This window comes from Antedon mediterranea, chromosome 2 (genome assembly GCF_964355755.1).
Source record: "Antedon mediterranea chromosome 2, ecAntMedi1.1, whole genome shotgun sequence".
Lineage (NCBI taxonomy): Eukaryota > Metazoa > Echinodermata > Crinoidea > Comatulida > Antedonidae > Antedon > Antedon mediterranea.
In genome coordinates, this window is record NC_092671.1 from 18326109 (window position 1) to 18350446 (window position 24338).

General features: G+C 31.4%; 1 protein-coding gene across 1 annotated transcript in view; it reads right to left on the bottom strand.

The window, feature by feature from the left end:
• Window positions 1-24338, bottom strand: part of LOC140039330 (uncharacterized) — a 58120-nt gene that overhangs the window by 2456 nt on the left and 31326 nt on the right. The window contains exons 28-63 of the mRNA XM_072084934.1: window positions 23899-24021; window positions 23231-23353; window positions 22581-22826; window positions 22215-22343; window positions 21632-21760; window positions 21172-21294; window positions 20704-20832; window positions 20145-20270; window positions 19692-19805; window positions 18908-19036; window positions 18441-18563; window positions 17278-17532; window positions 16817-16957; window positions 16223-16345; window positions 15716-15844; window positions 14661-14773; window positions 13932-14166; window positions 13410-13529; window positions 13184-13303; window positions 12958-13077; window positions 12732-12851; window positions 12373-12495; window positions 10378-10500; window positions 10115-10237; window positions 9896-10015; window positions 9537-9659; window positions 9217-9336; window positions 8731-8850; window positions 8468-8590; window positions 4613-4732; window positions 4007-4129; window positions 3463-3596; window positions 2801-3032; window positions 1472-1556; window positions 706-746; window positions 241-536 (exon numbers count right to left, since the gene is read on the bottom strand). Of these exons, the coding sequence (XP_071941035.1) occupies window positions 241-536; window positions 706-746; window positions 1472-1556; window positions 2801-3032; window positions 3463-3596; window positions 4007-4129; window positions 4613-4732; window positions 8468-8590; window positions 8731-8850; window positions 9217-9336; window positions 9537-9659; window positions 9896-10015; window positions 10115-10237; window positions 10378-10500; window positions 12373-12495; window positions 12732-12851; window positions 12958-13077; window positions 13184-13303; window positions 13410-13529; window positions 13932-14166; window positions 14661-14773; window positions 15716-15844; window positions 16223-16345; window positions 16817-16957; window positions 17278-17532; window positions 18441-18563; window positions 18908-19036; window positions 19692-19805; window positions 20145-20270; window positions 20704-20832; window positions 21172-21294; window positions 21632-21760; window positions 22215-22343; window positions 22581-22826; window positions 23231-23353; window positions 23899-24021 (4976 nt within the window). The remainder of the gene's footprint in view (window positions 1-240; window positions 537-705; window positions 747-1471; window positions 1557-2800; window positions 3033-3462; window positions 3597-4006; window positions 4130-4612; window positions 4733-8467; window positions 8591-8730; window positions 8851-9216; window positions 9337-9536; window positions 9660-9895; window positions 10016-10114; window positions 10238-10377; window positions 10501-12372; window positions 12496-12731; window positions 12852-12957; window positions 13078-13183; window positions 13304-13409; window positions 13530-13931; window positions 14167-14660; window positions 14774-15715; window positions 15845-16222; window positions 16346-16816; window positions 16958-17277; window positions 17533-18440; window positions 18564-18907; window positions 19037-19691; window positions 19806-20144; window positions 20271-20703; window positions 20833-21171; window positions 21295-21631; window positions 21761-22214; window positions 22344-22580; window positions 22827-23230; window positions 23354-23898; window positions 24022-24338) is intronic.

The following is a 24338-nucleotide window of genomic DNA, read 5'->3' on the forward strand; positions in this document are numbered from 1 at the left end:
AGCTCCACACCACATGTGCATATTGTGTACTCTTTATTTTACCTTGAAATAAATAAAGAAATTACAATACCGTAAAATCTCGAACAGAAGACCCCCTGGGCTTCATTTAGAAAAGAAACCCATCTCAAAAAGTAGCTCCCCTATTTGGAAAATAATCTTGAAAAGAAGCCCACCCAAGAGTACAAAAACAAGTACAAGCCATGGGCTTCTTTTCGAGGTTTTATAGTTTACAATACTTACAGTTAGATACGATGATCTGTTGAGTACACCAGCTAAGTGGCGCATTCTGGAATCTATACTATTATGACGAGAATAGTCATCATTTGATTCGGTCTCGAAATCTGTCGTGAACACTGGCATTCCGGCCGTTGAATTACGCACCATGAAGGGGCCTTGCTGCTGCTTACTACGAAATTGGAACTTATCGTGTTGTTTACGACGGATGAGTATGATGAACACGATGAGCAGTAGTAATGCAATCGCTAGGATCACGCATGATACAATCACAACAATTAACACTACGATTCCAGATGAAGCTGTCGGGCAAAATAGATTACATAAAATTAGACACATTACTTTTGGATTTCTCTGTGGTTTTAAGCTTTATTTAGAGAATTTGTTTATCTAATTTGCACAGCTATCCCAGTTTTTTCAGGTACTGAATTATATATTTTAAAAAAATATATAAAAATTGGCTTCACTTACTTTCATCCTGACATTGTGTTCCTTCATATCCTTCCAAACATCTGAAAAAAAATTACCCAATAAATTTGTTATTACACATTATATACATAAAATCAAGTTGAAATCATTGAAAACCAACAAAATAAGACCACCCAATCAAGACATAAATGTGGCAAAACTGTGCTATCTTCAGAAGTTTGGATTTTTTCATTATACAAATCATTTATTTCACTAAATAATAATTTCATAGATTAGATCTTCATGCTCTACTCAGTGATTTGATATAATATTCAATCACTGTAGTTTGTTTATCTATAGGCCTATTTCCTACTTCTTCATTTTGTGTTTTTTATTCGGACCCCAATGGAAACCAATTCTTTTTTTATAATTAATTGGGTTGTCCTGAATTCATCATCAAAGGTTTTTCATTTGTTTTTTTTTGCCTTATCATTTGACTGTTTTCCCCTTTTCTGTTTTTTTAAATATAATAAATGAGGATATATTATTAAACAAATAAATCAGTATTAATATTGAGAAATCTACCACTGAAGCTACACATTCTTTGACAACATTTAAACATATCAATTGCCGAAATCGTAAGTGTAACTTTTCATAAGCATAAAATAAAAAAAAATCTCTCATTTATTAGTGCTCATGAACAACATTCTTAAACAATAAATTTAAGAATACTGTTTATTTATTTGTTGGTATTTAGTTCATTTAACTTATAAGTATTTCAAAAAATAATTCACAAATAAAAACACAGCCATTACATAATTGTACTTACCTACATACTCTCTCTAGTAAATCATTTACTGTACAATCCCCATTCCCATTACAATGTAAATCGTCATCACATACAATAGGAGTATCTACAAAGAGAACAGTGAATATATATAAATTTCAGTATATCACCGGGTGGTTTAGAATTAATGTTCTTTGCCTGTTGTGTTTATATATCATTCATTTATAAATCATAAAAGGATGAAAATCTGGAAGGCTAAAACCTTGTCTACACTATCTAAGTAGTCATATGCCCAAACATAGTAGTGATATGACATCATCGTGTCCATACAGTACTGTATATGTGCACATCAAATTTTTGTCACATAAAGTTTGATAGTGACATTGTTATGCCTTGTTTGACAATTAGCAATAAAGCCTTGTCTACACTATCAAACTTTATGTGACAAAAAATGTGGACAAACATGATGATGTTATATCACTACCATGTTTGGGCATATCACTACCATATTTGGGCACATCACACTAGTTTGATAGTGTAGACAAGGTTAGCTTCAGGTTTAGAGCTTGCTTGTTGCTGACAACATTATAATTTGGCAGCAGTATTAGGTCGGGATCGTGTATAAATAAGTGCTAAAGTACTTTTTTCAAAATGTAAGATTGGAAGTTCTATAGCACAGCTTTTTATGATTTAACAAGGTTGGTTCAAAGGTTAACATTTTACAATAAAGAATAAACAAGCTACTCTTCAAACAACATCATTGTTCTTCTTTTCTAGTACTGTACTGTCCCCGAAAAACATGAATGACGATAATAAAAGACTTTGAATATGCCATTTTGCAGTTTTAATAAAGTCAATCAGTTCCGTAGAAAAACAAATGTTTTTACTTTAAAAACACTTCCAGTCATTTTTTGCTTTAAGATCCAGTTTTTCAGGTAAATAATTTTGTTTTTGACTCAAGTTTTTGTCAAAGTGAATAAATGCAATATTAAAATGGCATATTCAACAAAAACATTAAAATAAATAATTTTTTCAGGGGAAATAATATATCTTATATCAATAATTTGTACAGTATAGGTAGTGATTAAAATATGATTTCATTCTAGCTCATCTCTTATTGTTTTATGTTATCAAGCTCTACCTCCATATTATACATATATGTATGAATTTTAACTTTTTTTCACCTGTTTTTAATTTTAACTTTATGATTCCTATTGTATCTTTATGTTTGAATGTTGTTTGTATATTTTTAAGAGAGGGCCTCTTCAAGTCAGCTGTACTGCTGTTGTACAGCTGTTAGAGCTACCCTTGTAAAACAAAGTTTAATAAATAATGTATTTAATTTTTAAAAAAAATAAATAAACAGCATACCTTCACCCACAGCATCGTGTTCAACATCAAGGGTTACACTTCTACCATCGTCCAACGTAATTACCCCATTAGTGGAACTCATAATTAGATTTTGTAGGAGTTGATTGGCTTGTTCAGTTGAGTTGGTAAGGAAGTCTAATAGATACACTGCAATAATACTCCCGTCTTTAAATCCTACTAACGAGCTTTGGTAAAAAGTGTACGGATACTCAGTACTGTAGTAATCGTCGACCTGTAGAATGTTTGAATGTGTTTTAATACAGTGTGATAATTTGAATAAAATGGTAAAGTGTAGTAGCAGAGGGGGATTTATGATTTTGAGTTAGAGGGACGAGGTCCTAAAAAGTATGACCCTTGTTTTGCATTGCAATATTGGAAATATGGAGGGGGCGGGGTGGTATGCCCAGCCCTCAGCCATAATATTGGCAAGTTTCGAGGCTCACTCACCCCTTGGTTCTGGTGGTGGAACAAGTTTTCTCAGAAAAGAATGTAAATGGTAGGACAAGTATACACAACATGAGACAAGTAGGGGTTAACCGGTGTACTAGTTCACACATAGGCACTGTATTAAGTGCCTTAAATTATCCACTGGAACAGTTTTGACCGAATAGGTCCCCAGTATAATCACAAATAAATATACAGTACTAAGTTTTAATACTTACAACAGCTAATATTACTTTAGCAATGGACTGATATAATTCTGATGAACTATCCGCAAGGTCATCAACATATTGTGCTAAGTCTGCTGACCCATTAACTTCTATCACTCGTAATTCACCGCGATATTGGAGTGAAACTATAAAAGGAGGTAAAAGTAATGTTTTAAAAAAAGTAATATGTTAACCGAAAATATCATTTTTGTGATTGAGGGTCAGACCTATCTTTGGATCACAAATATAGTATACAAAATATACAGCAGTGGAACTGTGGTGGTTGACACGCTTGGTTCAACTCTTTTTTTGGCAATCAAAGGGCCCTCTCACACTGGGGACAGAGCGTCGTGAAGTGCAAAGTCACTGACTTATCTGTCCATTATCTACGCCATTGTTCAAATCCGGAGTGTCACAGTACAAGGATTGTTTTAGATTCCCATTGCATAATTGGCTAGTAATGTATTTTCTGATTTTTCACAAAGTGTAAAAAAATTGTATTTGGATAAGCTTTTCAAATAAGCACATGAAGAAAATATTTAGCTTTGCTACTGACCTAAACATTCTCCATTCGTTGAAGGTACAAAGCCTGGCGAGCATGTACATGTGTAACTTCCGATTGTATTCGTACAGTCTTTATTTGATCCACAAGGACTGCTGGTATCACATTCATTGATATCTAAGTTAATGGTAACAAACGTTAAATGTAAAAAATAATAATTTATGTGAATAATGGATAGTGATCAAAAAGTGAGGAAGAATGCATTGAAAAGGCACAAAAAGGATGGCAATGTTGCTGTTGAATAAATGAGACACCATGGAATAACATATAGCAGTAGTAACAAGGTTCTATTAAACATCTTCTTTTTTAATTCTATGATCTATTACGTCAATTAGCTGTATTAAGTCAATTAGCTGTTACTGAATCTTTTCCTAATCTTTTATTCATCTTTTTTTTATATTCATTTGTTAATAATTTATAACTATAAATTTTATATTAGTTAAGATCAGGGAGTGCTGACACTTGTAGTTATAGTAATCTTATTTACTTTAGAAGTCCCTGACCAATTTATCTCTGTATATTTATGGTTTGTTGGTCAAATACATAAATGATTACAAATTGTAGCACACAGATCAAACAGTATTAGGCTTTAGATCTTACCAATACAGGCGTTATTGCCGTCACGTTGATATCCTGTGTCACAATCACAAGTGTAGCTACCATCTGTATTCACACACATTTCATTTGTCGAACATGGATCGTCATCACATTCATTGTAATCTAGAATGAAATAAAAATTCAGATTCAGATTGAGATAATATTTATTTAGATAATAATGAATGAATATATACAAAATAGAAAAAAGATATTAAAGTGAACATAGATAAAGCAGTAATTGGTAGTCATTATTATCATGGATCCCTTCTAGAAGTTAAAAACTTGTCTCGTAGGGACCCATAACAAAACACATTACTAAAAAAATAAAAATAACCTAGAATATATAATTATATAATTTAGGATACAAAATTACAGTATAATAACATAACTAACATCTTCTTTATAAAAATTATTTAAATTATATTTCAATGGTTTCATGATAATTATAAATGAAATAACTACCGATATTGGTAAATGAAAAAAAAATATGTATACATACATTATAATTCCAGTATATATATAGTATATACTATATATACATTATATATAGTATAGATTAAAGATTGCAATAATAAACAACAACTAATATTTTGTGTAAGACATAAATAGTATATGAGTATAAATAATGATAATAAGCATATTAACTAAGCAGTATAATATTTAGATATATAATGATTCTTTAACTTTTTTCGGAAAGTAAATAATGATATTGACGTTTTGATATTTGGTGGGATATGATTCCACAAATTAGGACCTGATATAGTTATAAAAAATTTAGTTTTTGTAAGTCTAGCAAAAGGAATGTTTAAATGAGAAGTTCTTAAATTGTAATTGTGAAATTTGGTACGTTTACAGAGCATATCAATCATAGAAATAGGAAGTTGGTTTTTAAAATAATTAAACATAAAACTGGCAACTTGAACATTGTGGATATCCGTTAATTTTAATATACCAAGACGTTTAAAAAGGGGTTCAGATGAGGTTCTATATGGTGAAAAAGTAATAATTCTAGCTGCACGTTTTTGTAATTTAGTTAATCTAGCAATATTAGAAGAGTAATCTGCAGCCCAAATAATGTTACAATACTGGAAATAAGGAAGTACAAGTGTGTTATAAAGAGAAATTAAAATATTTAGAGGGAAGAAGTGCTTAAGTCTGTTAATAATACTAATAGATCTTGATATTTTTTTCGAAACGTAATTTTGATGACTTTGATGACTGGTCCATTTGAGGTTTTCATGAATATATACACCTAAAAAAAGTGTTTCAGTTTTGCGTTCAATTTGAATTCCGCCAAGAAGTATATTTAGGTCATCAACTTTTAGTTTACGTTGAGAATTGTGAAAAATTAAATAATTTGTTTTAAGAGTATTAATAAGTAATTTTTTTGAAATAAACCAGTCACAAAATTGTGTTAATTCATCATTGAATGTAGTAAATAATAAATCAATATTGGAATTAGAGTAAAATAAGGTGGTGTCGTCGGCGAAGGATATTACTTGCAATTTGTTACTGACATTAGCCAGATCATTAACATAAATAAGGAAGAGCAATGGCCCAAGCACAGATCCCTGTGGCACTCCGCAAGTAATATCCATCGTCGACGATGTACAAGATCCTAATGCAACATATTGTTTTCTATCTTTCAAATAACTATTAAACCAATTCAATGAAATACCTCTAATTCCATAGCACTCAAGTTTTTTAATTAAATTATCGTGATTAATAACATCGAAGATTGAAAGATCAATAAATAAACTTAATAAATTTTCTTTTGATTCAAATGAATTTGTAATATTATTAATAAGATCTAAAACGGCATGGGATGTAGAGTGATTTTTTCGAAAACCATATTGGCGTTTATTAAGTATATCAAATTTTGTGAGATAATCAGAAAGTTTAGAATACATGAGTTTTTCAATAATTTTGGAAAACACTGAAAGTAGTGATATTGGCCGGTAATTAGATAATTGACTTCGTTCACCTTTCTTGAAAATGGGCACAACTTTAGCTAGTTTTAAGTGTGTTGGAAAAGTGCCAGATAAAAAAGATGAATTTATACAATGGGTAAGTTGGTGGATGATTAAGGGAGATACAGATTTTAAGACACGAGCAGTAATACCGTCAGATCCAGACCCTTTATTAGAATTTAGATTGTATATAGTTAGGTTAACATCATCAATTGAAACTGGGCTAATATAAAATGAGTTGGCAAACGCAGAATGAAGATAAGATAATGGATCAGTTATATTAGTTGGCATACTATTAATAAGATTAGGACCAATTGTAGAAAAATAGTTGTTAAACGATTCACATATCTCTTTTGAGTTTTGTAAATATTATCACCGTCTTTAATTAGATTCGGGTGCTTGTTATTATTATTACCTTTATTTAAAACAGAATTTATTACAAGCCATATGTTCTTCAGATTACCTTTATATCTATCAAACTGGGAAGTATAATAATTCTTTTTAGCAGTGCGACAAAGATTAGTGAAAATATTATTATATTTTGTATAGTTTAATTTGTCATTATTACTACGTGTGTGCATATATTTGTTATAAAGTTTATGTTTCCGAGAACTACATTTTAAGAGAGCAGATGACATCCATGGTTGTTTAAACGTTTTATTTGATTTTATACTACTTTTAACCAAGTGTCTGGAGTGGATATTTGTAAATTTTTCAATAAATATATCAAAACTCAATCTTGGGTCACAATCAAATATCATAGACCAGTCTTCACCTTCTAAATCAATCGATAAGGCATTTAGGTCGTTTATACGAAATGAATAGTTGGCGCTATTATCATCAAGGTTTTGATCATTAATTTCTTGATCAATGAACTGAAATATAGGAAGGTGGTCGGAGATATCATTAAGTAAAACACCAGCAACTATTTTATAGTTAGATTGTTTGGAATAAAAATGATCAATCAAGGTGGCCGAAGTTGAGGTAATCCTAGTTGGTTTTGAAATAGTTGGAAAAAAAGAATGGGAAATTAAGGTATTTAGGTAGGTGTTTGTTAATTTATGGTTATGGAATTTTAATAAATCAATATTGAAGTCTCCCATGAGATGACAATTTTTGTTTTCATTGTTAATTTGGGTTAATACATTATCGACGGATTTAGTAAAAGAATCTAGCCCTCCACAGGGGGCTCTGTAAATAATGCCTATAATATCATTTTTTGTCTTTGAATTTTCAATCTCAACAAAAAGTGATTCGGAAAGGTCGTCTGGTAATTTTAAGTCATTTCGAATTGTAATGCTAATATCATTACGTATAAAAAATGCAACTCCTCCGCCAATTTGATTATTGCTTCTATTGCTTGCAAAGAAGGAGTAGTTATTAATGAAAGGAATAGGGGAGTTTTCATTAAGCCATGTTTCACTGATACCGATTATGGAAAATTTGTTATTAATTGAATTCAAAAGGCATTCGAGATCATTAACTTTATGCGTAATACTTCTAATATTAAGATGCAGGAGAGATAGTTTAGTATTAAAGGATGTATTAAACTTAGAATTAAATTGTGAATAATCATAAAAGCTGCATTCATCTAGGGTAACTGACTGTGAATTGAGATTATTAATTAGTTGATCAAAAGATTCATCATATTTGTCATTTTCATTGTAATTAACTGGATTAAAGGTTATGTTAGAAATATCATTGTTGTTAGTAAGTTCAGAGTTCACATTAAAGTCATAAAAAGGAAGTAAGTGAAGATAATTAACATTCATTAACAATAGCTGCGTATTAAAAATAATAAAAATGTATTGAAAGGTATGGTTTTAGTCCAAGAAATAACATCAAATTCGTTTGAAAAAAATGACCTGGATAATTAAATAAAGCTTACCGATACAATTGTTACTGCCATCACGAACATAACCTGTGACACAAGCACAAGTGAAGCTTCCAATCGTGTTACTACAAACTTCATTTGTCGAACATGGATTCATATCATCACACTCATTATCATCTAGAATGAAATATCAATGGAATTTTAATTATCAATGGTATTGTTCTACCTAGAGAAGTGATTTTAAAGGAAAAACTGTATGAAATTTGTAATAACACATTTTACAATGTACCGAAAAATCAAATAATATCAAACCTTACCGACACAATCGTTGCCATCACGCTCATACCCAGAGTCGCATTCACAAGTGTAGCTTCCAATCGTATTATTACAAACTTCATTTGTTGAACATGGAGAAATAGTATCGCATTCATTTTGATCTTAAAAAAACAAACATAAAGCATCAACATGGTATGGTTCTAGTCTGAGAAATAATTCTAGAGGAAAAAGAACCGTATAGTTAGGCCATGTTAATTCATTGTACGCATGAGGCATGTTTCCTCACTCTATTTATTGACACAGTTTGGTCGTTTCTAGGTCCGGGCGACGACCAACAACACATCGATGCATAGGTCGCAGGTCATTGCCAATTTGCCAAATCTCCTTATTATTTGTAATCGAAAAGTTTATTAAACATAAGAATACTAAAAAAGAATACAGATGTCATCTGTCTTGTCCTATGAGTTTTAAACCACATCAAAGGAATATTTATATGGAATTAGCTTTCCTTTCAGTGGATGACTTACCTACACATACGCCGTCTACGCTAATAAAGCCTTGAGTTGCACAATTGCAAACGTAACTGCCCATCGTATTAGAACAAGTCGTGAACTCTGGGCAAGGATCATTATTACACTCATTAATATCTGTAAGAAAATGTTTCTTATATAATAATGTATAGAAACATAGGACGATGTAGTACCTTTACTAAGGAGATAGAGGTCTTGTGAATTATAAAAATATTAATTTATAACCATCTTGTAAAAGGTTGTCAGAGATTAATGTGGTTTTTCACCACAAAAGAAAAAATCGAAATTTAGAATTTTTTCTGAAGATCAAGACTTACCAATACAGTCGTTATTGCCATCACGTTCATACCCAGAGTCGCATTCACAAGTGTAGCTTCCAATCGTATTATTACAAACTTCATTTGTTGAACATGGAGAAATAGTATCGCATTCATTTTGATCTAAAAAAACAAACATAAAACATCAACATGGTATGGTTCTAGTCTGAGAAATAATTCTAGAGGAAAAGGAACCGTAAAGTTAGGCCATGTTAATACTAAGGAGAAAGAGGTCCTGTGAATTATAAAAATATTTATTTAAAAACCATCTTGTAAAAGATTGTCAGATATTAATGTGTTTTTTTATCACAAAAGGAAAAATCCAAATTTAGAAATTTTATCTGAAGATCAAGACTTACCAATACAGTCGTTATTGCTATCACGTTCAAACCCAGTGACACAATCACAAGTAAAGCCACCAACAGTATTCTCACAAACTTCATTTGTCGAACATGGATCGTCATCACATTCATTGTAATCTAGAATGAAATAAAAATGATAAAAATGTATTCCAAGAAATAACCTCAAATTCGTAAAAAAAAAAAAAAAAAAGACCTGGAAAATCAAATAAAGCTTACCGATACAATTGTTACTGCCATCACGAACATAACCTGTGACACACTCACAAGTGAAGCTTCCAATCGTGTTACTACAAACTTCATTTGTCGAACATGGATTCATATCATCACACTCATTATCATCTAGAATGAAATATCAATGGAATTTTAATTATCAATGGTATTGTTCTACCTAGAGAAGTGATTTTAAAGGAACAACTGTATGAAATTTGTAATAACACATTTTAAAATGTACCGAAAAAACAAATAATATCAAACCTTACCAATACAGTCGTTATTGCCATCACGTTCATACCCAGAGTCGCATTCACAAGTGTAGCTTCCAATCGTATTATTACAAACTTCATTTGTTGAACATGGAGAAAGAGTATCGCATTCATTTTGATCTAAAAAAAAAACAAACATAAAGCATCACCATGGTATGGTTCTAGTCTGAGAAATAATTATAGAGGAAAAAGAATCGTAAAGTTAGGCCATGTTAATTCATTGTACGCATAAAGGCATGTTTCCTCACTCTATTTATTGACACAGTTTGGTCGTTTCTAGGTCAGGGCGACGACCAACAACACATCAATGCATAGGTCGCAGGTCATTGCTAATTTCAAGCTCCTTATTATTTGTAATCGAAAAGTTTACTCAAAATAAGAAAACTAAAAAAGAATACAGATATTATCTGTCTTGTCCTATGAGTTTTAAACCACATCAAAGGAATATTTATATGGATTTAGCTTTCCTTTCAGTGGATGACTTACCTACACATACGCCGTCTACGCTAATAAAGCCTTGAGTTGCACAATTGCAAACGAAACTGCCCAACTTCTGTACGAAATCCAAAATCGCTTCCCGTCCCCTGACAAATTGTTTTTTTTAAACAAACAAACTGTCAACAAAACCAAGATGTGTGTGTGTGTTTTTGATACGTAGAGATAAAAAAAAGTGGACAAAAATCGAATGAAAAACACATTGCTGCGGAAACACGAATTCAGTTTTTCATTTACATTTAATTTTTTTTTCACTGGTTTTGATATGTTGCAATTGTTTTTGTATGAGAGATTTGTTACGTACTTGCTACTTTTGTAATTAAAGTGTGGTCTACCAGAAACCCGTGCTCCGCACTGTTTGTCTACTTTAATAATAATTCACATGGCATGATTATTAAGTATAATAAAAGCGTATTTTTCCCGGCCACGATATTTCTTTTCGTCCATAAGTTGGGGACCCTATGAGACGTCACAAAATATGAATTAATATTCATTAATCATGTCCATAAGCTACGTTAGAAATTAACTAACAATTTGCTAATACAAAGGTTTTCTGTCGAGCCGTATGTGTGGTCCAGTGGATTAGGCTATGTCGATGTATGGGGTTCGAATCCGGTGAGCAAGTTCTTTTTAGTTTATAGTGAGAGAGATTATTTAGAGGGTTAGGTTTAGTTATATTTAGGAACTTAACTATCTTTCACATAAGGGACCCCAACTTCTGTACGAAATAAAAAATCGCTTCCCGGCCCCTGACAAATTGTTTTTTTTTAAACAAACAAACTGTAAACATGTGTTTTTTTAATTTACATTTTTGTTTATTTCATGGTGTTTTATATTCCCCTTCACCCAACAACCTCCCATAAAATTCTCAAAACAATAATGACACAAAACTATACACCCAAAACGTTATTTATTATTTATTTTGTGGAAACACGACACCCTATTTGAATTCGTTTTATTTGTGTGTGTTTTTTTTTTGTTGATATACATTTTTTTTCATGTGTGTTTTTTTTTCAATTTTTTTTTTATTTTTTGGTATCTTTTTTGCTAGTTTTTTGCTAGTTTTGTAATTACATTGTGGTTTAGTTTTGATTTTTTAGCTTTAAACGGTGATATATACACATGTCGCTGATTGAACGCGAACCTACTAAGCATTTAAAATGTTTAGCCTTTTTTTAGTGTTTAGCCTTAAAATTCAGGAAAGTGACATAGCCTATCGTGTGCGGCCCCTCAAAAAACATCAGTGTGCCAAATGTGAGCACGTACCTTTCAGTGGTTTTTGGAGATACGTAAAATTACGCGAAAAATTTAGTAGCATTAATATAGATAGCAACATAGCACGATGAAGTACATTTACTAAGGAGAAAGAGGTCTTGTGAATTATAAAAATATTAATTTAAAAACCATCTTGTAAAAGATTGTCAGAGATTAATGTGGTTTTTCAACACAAAAGAAAAAAATCCAAATTAAAAATTTTGTCTGAAGATCAAGACTCACCAATACAGTCGTTATTGCTATCACGTTCATACCCAGAGTCGCATTCACAAGTGTAGCTTCCAATCGTATTATTACAAACTTCATTTGTTGAACATGGAGAAATAGTATCGCATTCATTTTGATCTAAAAAAACAAACACAAAGCATCAACATGGTATGGTTCTAGTCTGAGAAATAATTATAGAGGAAAAAGAACCGTAAAGTTAGGCCATGTTAATACTAAGGAGAAAGAGGTCTTGTGAATTATAAAAATATTAATTTAAAAACCATCTTGTAAAAGATTATCAGATATTAATGTGTTTTTTTATCACAAAAGGAAAAATCCAAATTTAGAAATTTTGTCTGAAGATCAAGACTTACCAATACAGTCGTTATTGCTATCACGTTCAAACCCAGTGACACAATCACAAGTAAAGCCACCAACAGTATTCTCACAAACTTCATTTGTCGAACATGGATTGTCATCACATTCATTGTCGTCTGAAATAAGATAAAAGGAAAAATCGTAAGAAAGGCTCTACAGTTGCAGAGACTGCAAGATATTACTAACATACTATAATTCAAAAATTAATAATTTTAACCTTACCAATACATATGTTACTGTCATTACGTACAAATCCTGTGATACAATCACAAGTAAAGCCACCAACAGTATTCTCACAAACTTCATTTGTCGAACATGGATTGTCATCACATTCATTGTCGTCTGAAATAAGATAAAAGGAAAAATCGTATGAACGGCTCTATAGTTGCAGAGAATGCAAGATATTACTAACATACTATAATTCAAAAATTTATAATTTTAACCTTACCAATACATATGTTACTGTCATTACGTACAAATCCTGTGATACAATCACAAGTAAAGCCACCAACAGTATTCTCACAAACTTCATTTGTCGAACATGGATTGTCATCACATTCATTGTCGTCTGAAATAAGACAAAAAGAAAAATCGTCAGAACGGCTCTATAGTTGCAGAGAATGCAAGATATTACTAACATACTATAATTCAAAAATTAATAATTTTAACCTTACCAATACATATGTTACTGTCATTACGTACAAATCCTGTGATACAATCACAAATAAAGCTACCAACTGTATTATTACAAACTTCATTTGTTGAACATGGATTATTATCACATTCATTTTCATCTGAAAAAATAGTAATTTAGAAAGCAGAATTAAATTCAAATGCTGGATTTTGAACTTTAAAGATGTATTGTCCTCCAAAAACATGAACAATGAATATTAATTAAATCAGTTTTAATAAAGTTAATCACTTCCGAAGAAAAAATAATGTTTTCTATTATAAGATGACAAAATAAATGATTAAATTCAACCAAAAATCCATTGGCTGGAAGCCAATTTGACTATTTTTTGCTTTATATTACAATTTTTTTAAGGTAAATAATTTTGTTTTCAATCCATGTTTTGGTCAAAGTGGATAACTATTTATGTCAAATTAAAATGGCATATTCAACAAAAAACATTTTAAGAATTATTTTTTTCAGTGGGACAATACACCTGATTACGAATTCATTACACATTTAGTACCTGGGTCCGGTATTATGTCTGTTACAACCTGACTGTCTGGTTCTAGAATATTATTGTCTCGTCCTGTTAGACCGTCTAGGAACACCTGCCACAACTGGTCATCGGTAATATTTAATTCTATGTTAAATGTCACGATAAATGTTGCACGTAGGCCAACGGACACGTTCATGAATGAGATGGTTTCAGTGCCGAAATATTTATCCATATAAATACTCTTTTGAAATAAACTGTCCATCTGCAAAAACATAAACACGAAATATTGTATAATACAAGCCAATACAGCCACACTGTATGCAAACACATTCAACAAAACAAAAAAGAACACATTTATAGTAATAGAGAAACATATTATTGGCATGGCGAAATCAAATGTTGATATAAAGTTTGCGGTACACCACGTATATTCGTTCTGAAAAGAACTGTTGAGTTTCTCGACGTTTCCATCAATATATACTTTGATCGTCCTCAGGAGTGAGAAGTCATGAGGACGATAAAAGTATATTGATCGAAACGTCAAGAAAGAAAGAACTTTATATCAATAGAGCAATATAAAAAAAAACATCCATTTCCTAGTAGATTGGTAAAAAGTTCTCATGCATAAACATCATTCAAGAAAATAATATGGAATGTATTCCACCACAAATGTGTCGGCTTCAGGAAATCCCAATATGGCTCAATGAGTCAAAATGAGTTTGTTCTCAAAGACATCAAATAATATTAGCTACTTACATCAGCACTTATTTGAAGAGAAACATCATCAAAGTTAAAATCATCGAAAAACATGTTTGCGTCTAATCCCTCGATATATTCAAAGTCGACCACAAGATTCTTCGAAACCGCAGCTAAAAACATGAAGAAGTATCATTTATAAGATAAGTTAAGTCTACACCATCAAACTAATTTTACAAAAAAAAGTGGGATGTGCCTAAATAATTGTAGTGATATGCCCAAATAATATGGTAGTGATATGACATCATAATGTCCATATATGGGCACATCACATTTTGTCACATAAACTTTGATAGTGTAGACTGTGCAATACCCAAATTCATGAAATATAAATTAATAATAAATAATTTGTTTGATGTTGCTTTAAAAAAATGTAAATATTTGCTGAGTTCAAACAAATGTTATATAAACTGTTGTTGGAAATATATAAACATAATAATAATTTTAACAAGAAATATTTCTTACAAAAAACGCTGCTCGCTTATTGAAAAATATTTTTTATTTCAAATTTGTTTTTTTGAATGTGTCATTTTATTGTCACATAATAGTTATTTTACCTGAAAAAAAATGTAATTTAAAACAACAAATACTTAAATTGTCTGTCAGACAATGGTTTTGGGGTTTCTTTTCTCTTTTTATATTTAATAAATATAATTTTTTTGTTACAGAAGTGAATACTCAATTTCTGTCACTTTAGTTAATTTTATGGCTAAGGTTAAGTCACCCTAGATATTTCAAATGTGAAGTATCCTATTACAAACACAAACTTGAATGGACTGTTTTGATAATAATTCAATGACAGTGAATTACAGTCAAAAGTCAGTATTATAGTCAAATGGGATAAAAACCAGAAATGCTTTGGGATTTGTAATTTTAGCATGACATGTCCTAATAGACTCTTTTCCCACACGTTTTTTGGGGTCTAGCAGCTGAAATCTATAAATTATAGTGGAGTTTCCATTTTTGCAAAACTGTCGTCCTTAGATACTATAACTGCTGCTTGCTTTAGCTTCTGATTGAGTAGTCCTAATGGGACGTAGCGGAAAAAAACATACCTATACAGGTTCCATTGACATTGAAATAAGAGGTCAGACATGTGCAGTAAAAACTACCCTGCGTGTCAACACATCTTTCGTTAGACTCCAGTTGGCATGGCGATATGAGAGACCTACATTCGTCTATATCTGTTTAACAAAACAAATGAATTCAGTTAGAAAAGAAAAACATTGGCAAGCAAAAGGGAAACCAGTGACATATTTCATTGACTTGTGATAATTGGGATCTTTCAATTTGCACCGATCAAACAAGGTCAAATCAATTGTGTGCACTCTTAATAACCCAGTTCATATTTTGGGAGAGGTTACCCCGGTGTGCTGGTCTATCACAGCCCCTGTAGTTATAAACGAACGAATGAGCGTCGTCTAATGGCAGCTGTACGCCATTTGTGTACATCGTCCACGTAATGTTGGCTGCGAGACACATGTTATTCCCACACACATTTACATGCTTATTTTATTACTGCATATTTTCCAAGCTTTATCAAAATATGAAAGCTAACTTACTTTCACAATCAAATCCATCTCCTTGGTAACCATTTTGACATGCACATGAATAAGAGCCAATAGTATTGTTACATATCCCGTTGTCCGAACAGGTATCAATATTAAAATCACACTCATCATAATCTGAGAAATAAGAATGTGGAAATATAGATTACAATTTAAGAATCATAATCCAAACATATTCTTTAGTCTTGTTACCGTATATCTAATCTAATCTAATATATAATCGTAAATCCAACTTCGGGTCTAATCTCACCCCTTATATGTTTTACAAACAAAAGCAAGCAAAGCATATCCCAAGGTATAGTCCCAGTATTGAGTTTTGATCTGAATGTAGGCCTCTCTCTAGCCAGTTCTGTTGAGTTTTTACAGGAAAAGCTTACCAATCATTTTTTTCCTCAACCAGTGTTTTAGTCCCACCCACCAAAGTCGGCCCAATTTCATGTTCTAGGGGGATTTTACAAGACCATATACGGTATATTGTATACTGTAAGAAACATCTGTTAAAACGTGAGAGTACACAGAAGAAACGCATCAGAGAAAACATTGAAGCATACCACATATACTTTTTAGGCCTAAAAACAGAAAATTTACCTTGACATTGACCAATTCTAGCATTTCCACCAGGAAGGCTTACATAACCAATGTAACAGTTACATGTGTAGGATCCAAATGTGTTTGTACAGTTTGCAATTGAATCACAAGTGTCAGTTTCAATTGCGCATTCATCAATATCTTAAAAATTTAAAAACAAATTTGTATAACCAAAAGAACAAAAAACAAAATATATAATTATTTGCTATCCTGAGCTATGCTTAATACAACAGGCAGCACATCCATAAAAAAATAGACTTTTGTAAAATATCACATAATACATAACTTGGTTATTCTTTCATTATCTGTAGTCCTGTGGACAAATTGCGTCACTCATGTTTTGTAATTCACCTGAAGCGTGTGACCAGCTTTTCTGGCCATACGAAATAAGCATGTAGTTAATAAATATGAAGTCATCTTATTTTATCTTTTTCATCTTATTTTTTAATAGAGTTACTTACCAGTACAATTAAATCCAGGCTGTGAAGAGGAGTCTTCAAAACCCACATTACATTCACATGTGTAAGATCCATTGTTATCTGTACAGGTGGCCAACTCATGACAATCATCAAATTGTTCAAAACATTCATCTATGTTTACACAACTTATAAATCCATCACCACGGTAACCATCGTCACATTTGCATAGGTATGATCCATCTGTGTCTTGACATGCAGCGTTTACATTACAAGGGCCATTCAAACATTCATTGATATCTGAAGACAACAAGTTAACATTTAATTTACAGTTGTTTTTTTTTCTCTTTTGTGGCGCAAACACCACTCATTCCAAATGTTACAATTTAATTTACAGTTATTACTTTAGAAATGTGCAAGAAATAATAATATAACAATCATGTAGTATTTCCTATTAATCGGTTCTCTCTTAGGAATTTGATTTGATTTATTTCGATACCATACAAATACCGATAAAAAGGAAACAAAAATACAATCATTTTCTATGGTAGCGAGGATAACCTGTAAAGGGGATAGGTCCTGAAGGGTCCTCCTCTGATTCTCACAAAATTGACTCTTTACTTTGCAGATCATAATGCAATTTTAAAACATTTTGTTCTACTGTACAATAAAAACATTTCTTGGTAATGTTAAAGTCTGATGTACCTCTCATCTAATGGGAAAGTATTTTTAAGAGATGAATATAAATCATAGTGTGGTATGGTGTAGCAGGTAAAGGATGTAAAGCTCTGTCTACACTATCAAACTTTTTTATAATTTTTTTATGGGAGCCTAGGCGTAAAGTTTTTTTAAAACTTATATAGGTTTTCTTCCACACATACTTTGTGTTTTTTATTGGTTATTATCTAAGTGTTTATATAATTATTATTTTATGTATTTTTAATATATGTGTGGAGAACTTTTATTGAATATTTATTTATTGAATGTTGAATAAACAAATCAAATATAATACAAACTCAAATATAACTTTATGTGACAAAAATGTAATGTGCTTATATATGGACATGATGAGGTAATGTCACTACCATATTTGAGCATACCACTACCATATTTGGGAACATCACATTTTTTTTGTCAAATTATAACATATTATAACATCTTACATAATCTTGTGGGAATATAATTTGTCTTGCGTAAAGGTGACTTACTTGTACAATTTGTTTTGCCGTCACCGGTATAACCAGTTATACATTGACACTCAAATGATCCCACAGTATTATTGCACGTTGCAAGCAAATTACATGAATAAATTGATAAACACTCATTATTATCTATGTATAAATGAAATGCAATTATTATTATACATAAGCAATGACATTACAGAGATAAATGTATTTATTATTATTTATCAGTGTTTCTGTGTTTGTAATTAATAAAACGTTATATGAAAAACCAGTTTTAATTGTTTGGGCTACTTTGGGTAATGAAATATAATGATGATAAATCAGTACATTTTATCTAATTCCTTCTGTTTTAAGGCACATCAACTGACATAAAAGAGTTTTCTACATGTACCGGGTATAACCATAGCTTTTCTCATTTTATCTTTATAAGAAATGATTACATACACGTTGAGGACCTGTGTTAACAAATTTGTATGATTCAAATTCCTTACCAATACAAATATTTTCGTCGTTTCTCGAGAATCCTGTTCCACAAGCACACCTGTAGCTGCCCTCTTGATTTATACACACCGCATTCTCAGTGCAGTTATACAGTTCTTCAGAATTGCATTCGTTAATATCTGAAAAAGAGTACGCATATACAATTCAATGATACAACACTTTAATTATTTACTGAATTAACTTAAGGATGTATTGTCCCCCAAAACATGAAAACGAATAATATAATCAGACTTTGAATAGGTTATTTTGTAGTTAAACACTTCGCAGATAAAACAGTTTTCACTTATAAAATAACATAATAAATGGTTAAGTTCCACCAAAAATCCATTGACCTTTTTTGCTTAAAATTACTATTTTTTCAGGTAAATAAATTGTGTTTAGATCCAATTTTTGGTCCAGTGGATAACTATAATGTGACATTAAAATGGCATATTCAACAACAAATTTTTCAGGGGGACAATACATTTTTAACAAATAGATGTATTCATCCCATTAGTCAATGAAAATAGTATGTAAAGTGTTATAAAATATTATGGAATTTAGGTCTCAGGCCGATACAAGGAAGATTTGTAAGTGTAAGACCTCAGATTAAATTATACATTTAAATTAATTTAATTTGTATAATGTATACTACATTGATATTATGCTGGTCGAATAAATAAACAAAATGAAATGAGACACTTCAATAATTTTAGATTTTAATAAACTTAAAATGATAATTTAATTATATATATATATATAGCGTAAAATGCAGGGCAATCTTTTATTTCTTACCGTCACACATTTCTCCAGCAAACCCATCCAGGCATGAGCACATGAAAGTCCCAGGCATATTGATACACTCAGCATTTGACACACAAATAGTGCTATTCAGGCACTCATTAGTGTCTAAATATAAACAATACAAAACAAATTAAATGCATCTGAAAGCAAAGCAATTAAGACTGGGTTACTGCAAAATTAATAATATCGGCACAGTTTCAATGCACTAATCTTGATAAATCTCGGATAAGGACTTACAACTGGAGGTCCAGTGTACACATCTAGCTTATGTGCACATACAAGAACCCAGTGAATCTTTTGGAAAGACTAAGGGTTGTCCTGGTCAATTTCAGTCAATAATTTCTTTCTTTCTTTTATTAAATTTTTCACACTTCAAATGGAAAGCACAAGAGTGGCCTTACCCCGCAGACTTATTTACAATATAGAAACAAGTAAAGCACTTGCCTTGACACGTTCGTTTGTCAGTGGACAACTCATAGCCATCGTTACAAGAACACTCAAAGCTTCCATCATTATCAATGCAATTGGTTTCACATTGGTTAGTATTATCACTAGCACATTCATCGATATCTAAAATAAAAAGGTATTAGAATTAAAGGGAGTAAATCTGTGCTATTAAAAAGAATATAAAACTCTGTCTACACTATCGAACTTTATGTAACAAAATAATGGGATGTGCCCATATAATGATGTCATATCATTACCATATTTGGGAATATCACTAACCATATTTGCCACATCACATTTTATTTTTCAAAATAGTTTGATAGCGCAGACAGTGATTTAGCCTAGTGAGGATGTGCGAGAGATAATTTCTTGAATGATCATTAAATAAAAATAGCATTCATGCTCCACTCATAGAGGCACTGATGAAGAAAGTCTACCTGAGGTGAATAGGCTTAAGACGAAATTGTATCAATGTTAAATACTTATTAACTGTTAACTGATTACATTGAAAACTAATCTTGTTGTTGGTTTAAATAGAATCCTTGAAAATACATACTTTGGCAAGTGGTTGCATTTGCCGCAACATAACCATTGTTGCAGGTACAAGTTGGGTCGCCAGAATTATCTAGTATACACTGAGAGAAAGCATCACATGGGTTCTCTGTGCATTCCATTCCTGCTCCAGCTGAAATCACAAATAAAATATGAGTAGGCCTATGTGGAAACGTAACATCCAATACAATGCGCCGTTATTGTCAGGAGTGTTAATACACAAACCACCCGTTATAAGTATTCATTCTGCCTAGCCGAGGCGAGAGATTATCATACAATAATATATAATTGTTAGTGTTTGCCAGTCATGAAATGTCATTTTAATTTTTTGGACAATAAGTTATTTTGTATTTTATTTTATTCTAAATGTCTTAGTTTTGCATAAAAATGGGCCTGCAGTCAAATGGTACAACTTAGTTTTAAGATAGTTGACTATGTGAACAATACAAGTAATAAACGCTTAAAAACTTACGATTACAAGATACCATGTCATTCTGAAGTTCAAAACCAGTGTTGCAACCACAGGTAAATGATCCAGCGGTATTGGCACAGGTTTGACTACAGCCATCTGTTTCCAAACTGCATTCATCAATATCTGGAAATTAATTATTAGATTTGTCATAATCTCAATTCACCAATCATACTAAGACTAAAAGAACAAAACCTTTAGCAATAATTCTCCTATAAAGTGAATACAATAAGGAAATTCATCTTCATAATAAATATGGATCATTTCAAATCTATAATCAATAAATGTTTTAATTAGGAGAGAGATGTATATTTTAACAAACTGTACACGAGAACAATAATCAATGTGGCAGTATTAATACCTAAATGTTAAAAGAATAAAAGGTAAGAGGCTGTCCACAAATAAATACTACTGTATAATCATAATCTTGATTTTCGATAATTATACATAATTTCAGCCTTACCGGCACAAGTAACACCATCACCCATATAACCACTATTACATTCGCATTCATAAGAACCTATGACATCATTACAAGTACCCCTACTTGAACAAGGAACAATCCCATCCACCGGAACACATTCGTCGACATCTTAAAAGAAAAAACAACATTTGTTTTAAATGCAAAAACTATGGTACTGTAAAGTAAGTGAGACGAAACTACTGTAAACTTGTAAACAGATGTGATATTTATTAAGTATCATCTGTACTTTTAGCACATGTATGCAATTAGCACCCTGTGTGATAACCACAGTATCCTATATATAACCACAATCAATGTATACCAGTAGTTTAGAATACTTTTAGTTAAGTTAGATTCACTTGCAACTATGCCTTGTGTATATTTTATAAACTATAGCAAGAAGTTTATAACTATTAAATAAGGAATATTTGAGACAAATCAATAACAATAAAAACATTAAGGTAAAGGGTATATTATATATCTCTTTATTGTTAAAATGTTAAATGATTATAATAATAATTACATTGCTCAACTTATTTTACAAAAATACCAAACAAAAAGCTTTCGCTTATATGAAACTTACTTGTGCATATGGCACTGTCATTCGCTCTTGCATAACCAGGAATACACCGGCAGAAATAATCAGGGTCGGTATTAATACACTCCTCGATATCGAAACAGATATTCATATCAACTGTACATTCATCAATATCTAGAGTGTGAGAAATTACATTGACATCATTTTTATTTTTATCTATTTCTTTTGATGAAAATGTCTTGGTTCTCACCTAGGAAAAAACGCAACAAAAGGAATTTGAAAAATACAGGTGACGGTATATCGTTACTAACTTTTGAAACTCTTTTTGATCCCGAATTAACACGTGTAGCTACAGTACCTTCTACGTTTCAGTAGAAATAATTTTACCAACTACATAATTTACTGACTTACCCACACAAGTAAATCCATCTCCTTCAGCCCCTGAGTTACATTGACATGTGTAGCTACCTTCCACGTTGGTACAGGTGCCCCTTGAGCTACATTGTTGGTCGCCATTGACACATTCATTCACATCAAAACAATGTGTCCCATTGCCTTGATAACCTTGTTGACATGTGCATATGAACGAACCGACTACATTGACACAATCTGCATTCTCGTCGCAGTCACTCAAAGCTTGGAGACACTCATCGACATCTATAAATGAATACATCATTACATTATTTATTATATCTTTATTTATAATTCTTAAAATATATTTTATTATAGATATATACCAGGGCCGTAGCAAGAATACCTCGTCTGGAATTTTTAATTTTCACCACTCACACCAATTCCCCAACAGAGAATGTCATATTTTATATTTAATCATTATATTTAAAGCATATTTGCCTCGTCTTTGCAATCCCGTTCACAAGACAAACATATACACAAGATGCTCTACATAAACAAAGTCTTATTACAAGAATTTGGGAGTGAAGTTGAATTTTGTCATTAGAAAAAATCCTGACATACGACAGGACTTGAACCAGGACCCTTGGATTGGTAACCAAGCATCATTACCTCCACGCCACAACTCAAAGTAAAAAAAAAACACTTACCGTCACAAGCCATTCCATTTCCTAAGAATCCATCTCGACAAGCACAAGAAAATGATCCTACAACGTTGTTACAATCTGCATTGAGGTCACAAGGAAAACTTCCGGTTTGGCATTCATTTATATCTGTATATAAAAATACATTTTATAATTTTGACGCACTTTAACAACCAATGACATACAACCAGGGAAAAGTTAAATTATTTTACTGTAATTTCACTCTTCCATGCATACGACCAATAGAAAAGATGAAATAACGGAATAAAATCATCTAGCATTAATCCAAACTTGTTTGGGTCTTTTGTAAATCTGAACTCAATCTATAAGTTGTGAATATACTGAACTACCTCAACACCCTCAATTGTACACTGGGACTGTTTATGACGTCATCAAATTCAATGTTCACATTATTACTTGAAAGAACTGTTTAGCTTAATATAAGAAGTTGCCTACAATTTCCATGAGTGTGGTCAACCGAAAAAAAAAAAAACAAACCCAAAACTCCCAAAATAGTTATATATCTATTAATTTTTTATTTATTGGATAAATAACCTAACTAATTAATTGGCACCCCTTCCGAAAATAAATAAATACATTGTTTTACATTTTCTGATGTTTGGTGATATTAAACTGTGATGGCTTCATTATTTTAGATGTATACAATGTCATACCTTCACAAGATATACCATCCCCACTGTAACCAACATTACATGAACAATTAAAGCCTCCAACGAAATTCTCACACATGGCATTAGAATCACAATCATCCACGTGTCTATCACATTCGTCTATGTCTGCAGAAAGAAAGACAATTATTGTTGTCAAATGGCCAAGTATAAGTATCTAAAACATTATATATGGCATAATTATATAACATAAAGAGACCTTCCAAACTATTATTATAGAGTGCTTTTTTAATTTTTTTGTTCTATTTTCTAACATATTTCAAACTATCAAGGGTACTATTAACAATCTAAATTATTATTCAAAATAATAAACATAGGTAGTTTCCAGAAAGCCAAAGCAGAATATACGGTACTAACTTATTATTTCACTTATTAAACAATGTATGAATTGGTTATAAAAATCATACGGACCGATATTAATATGT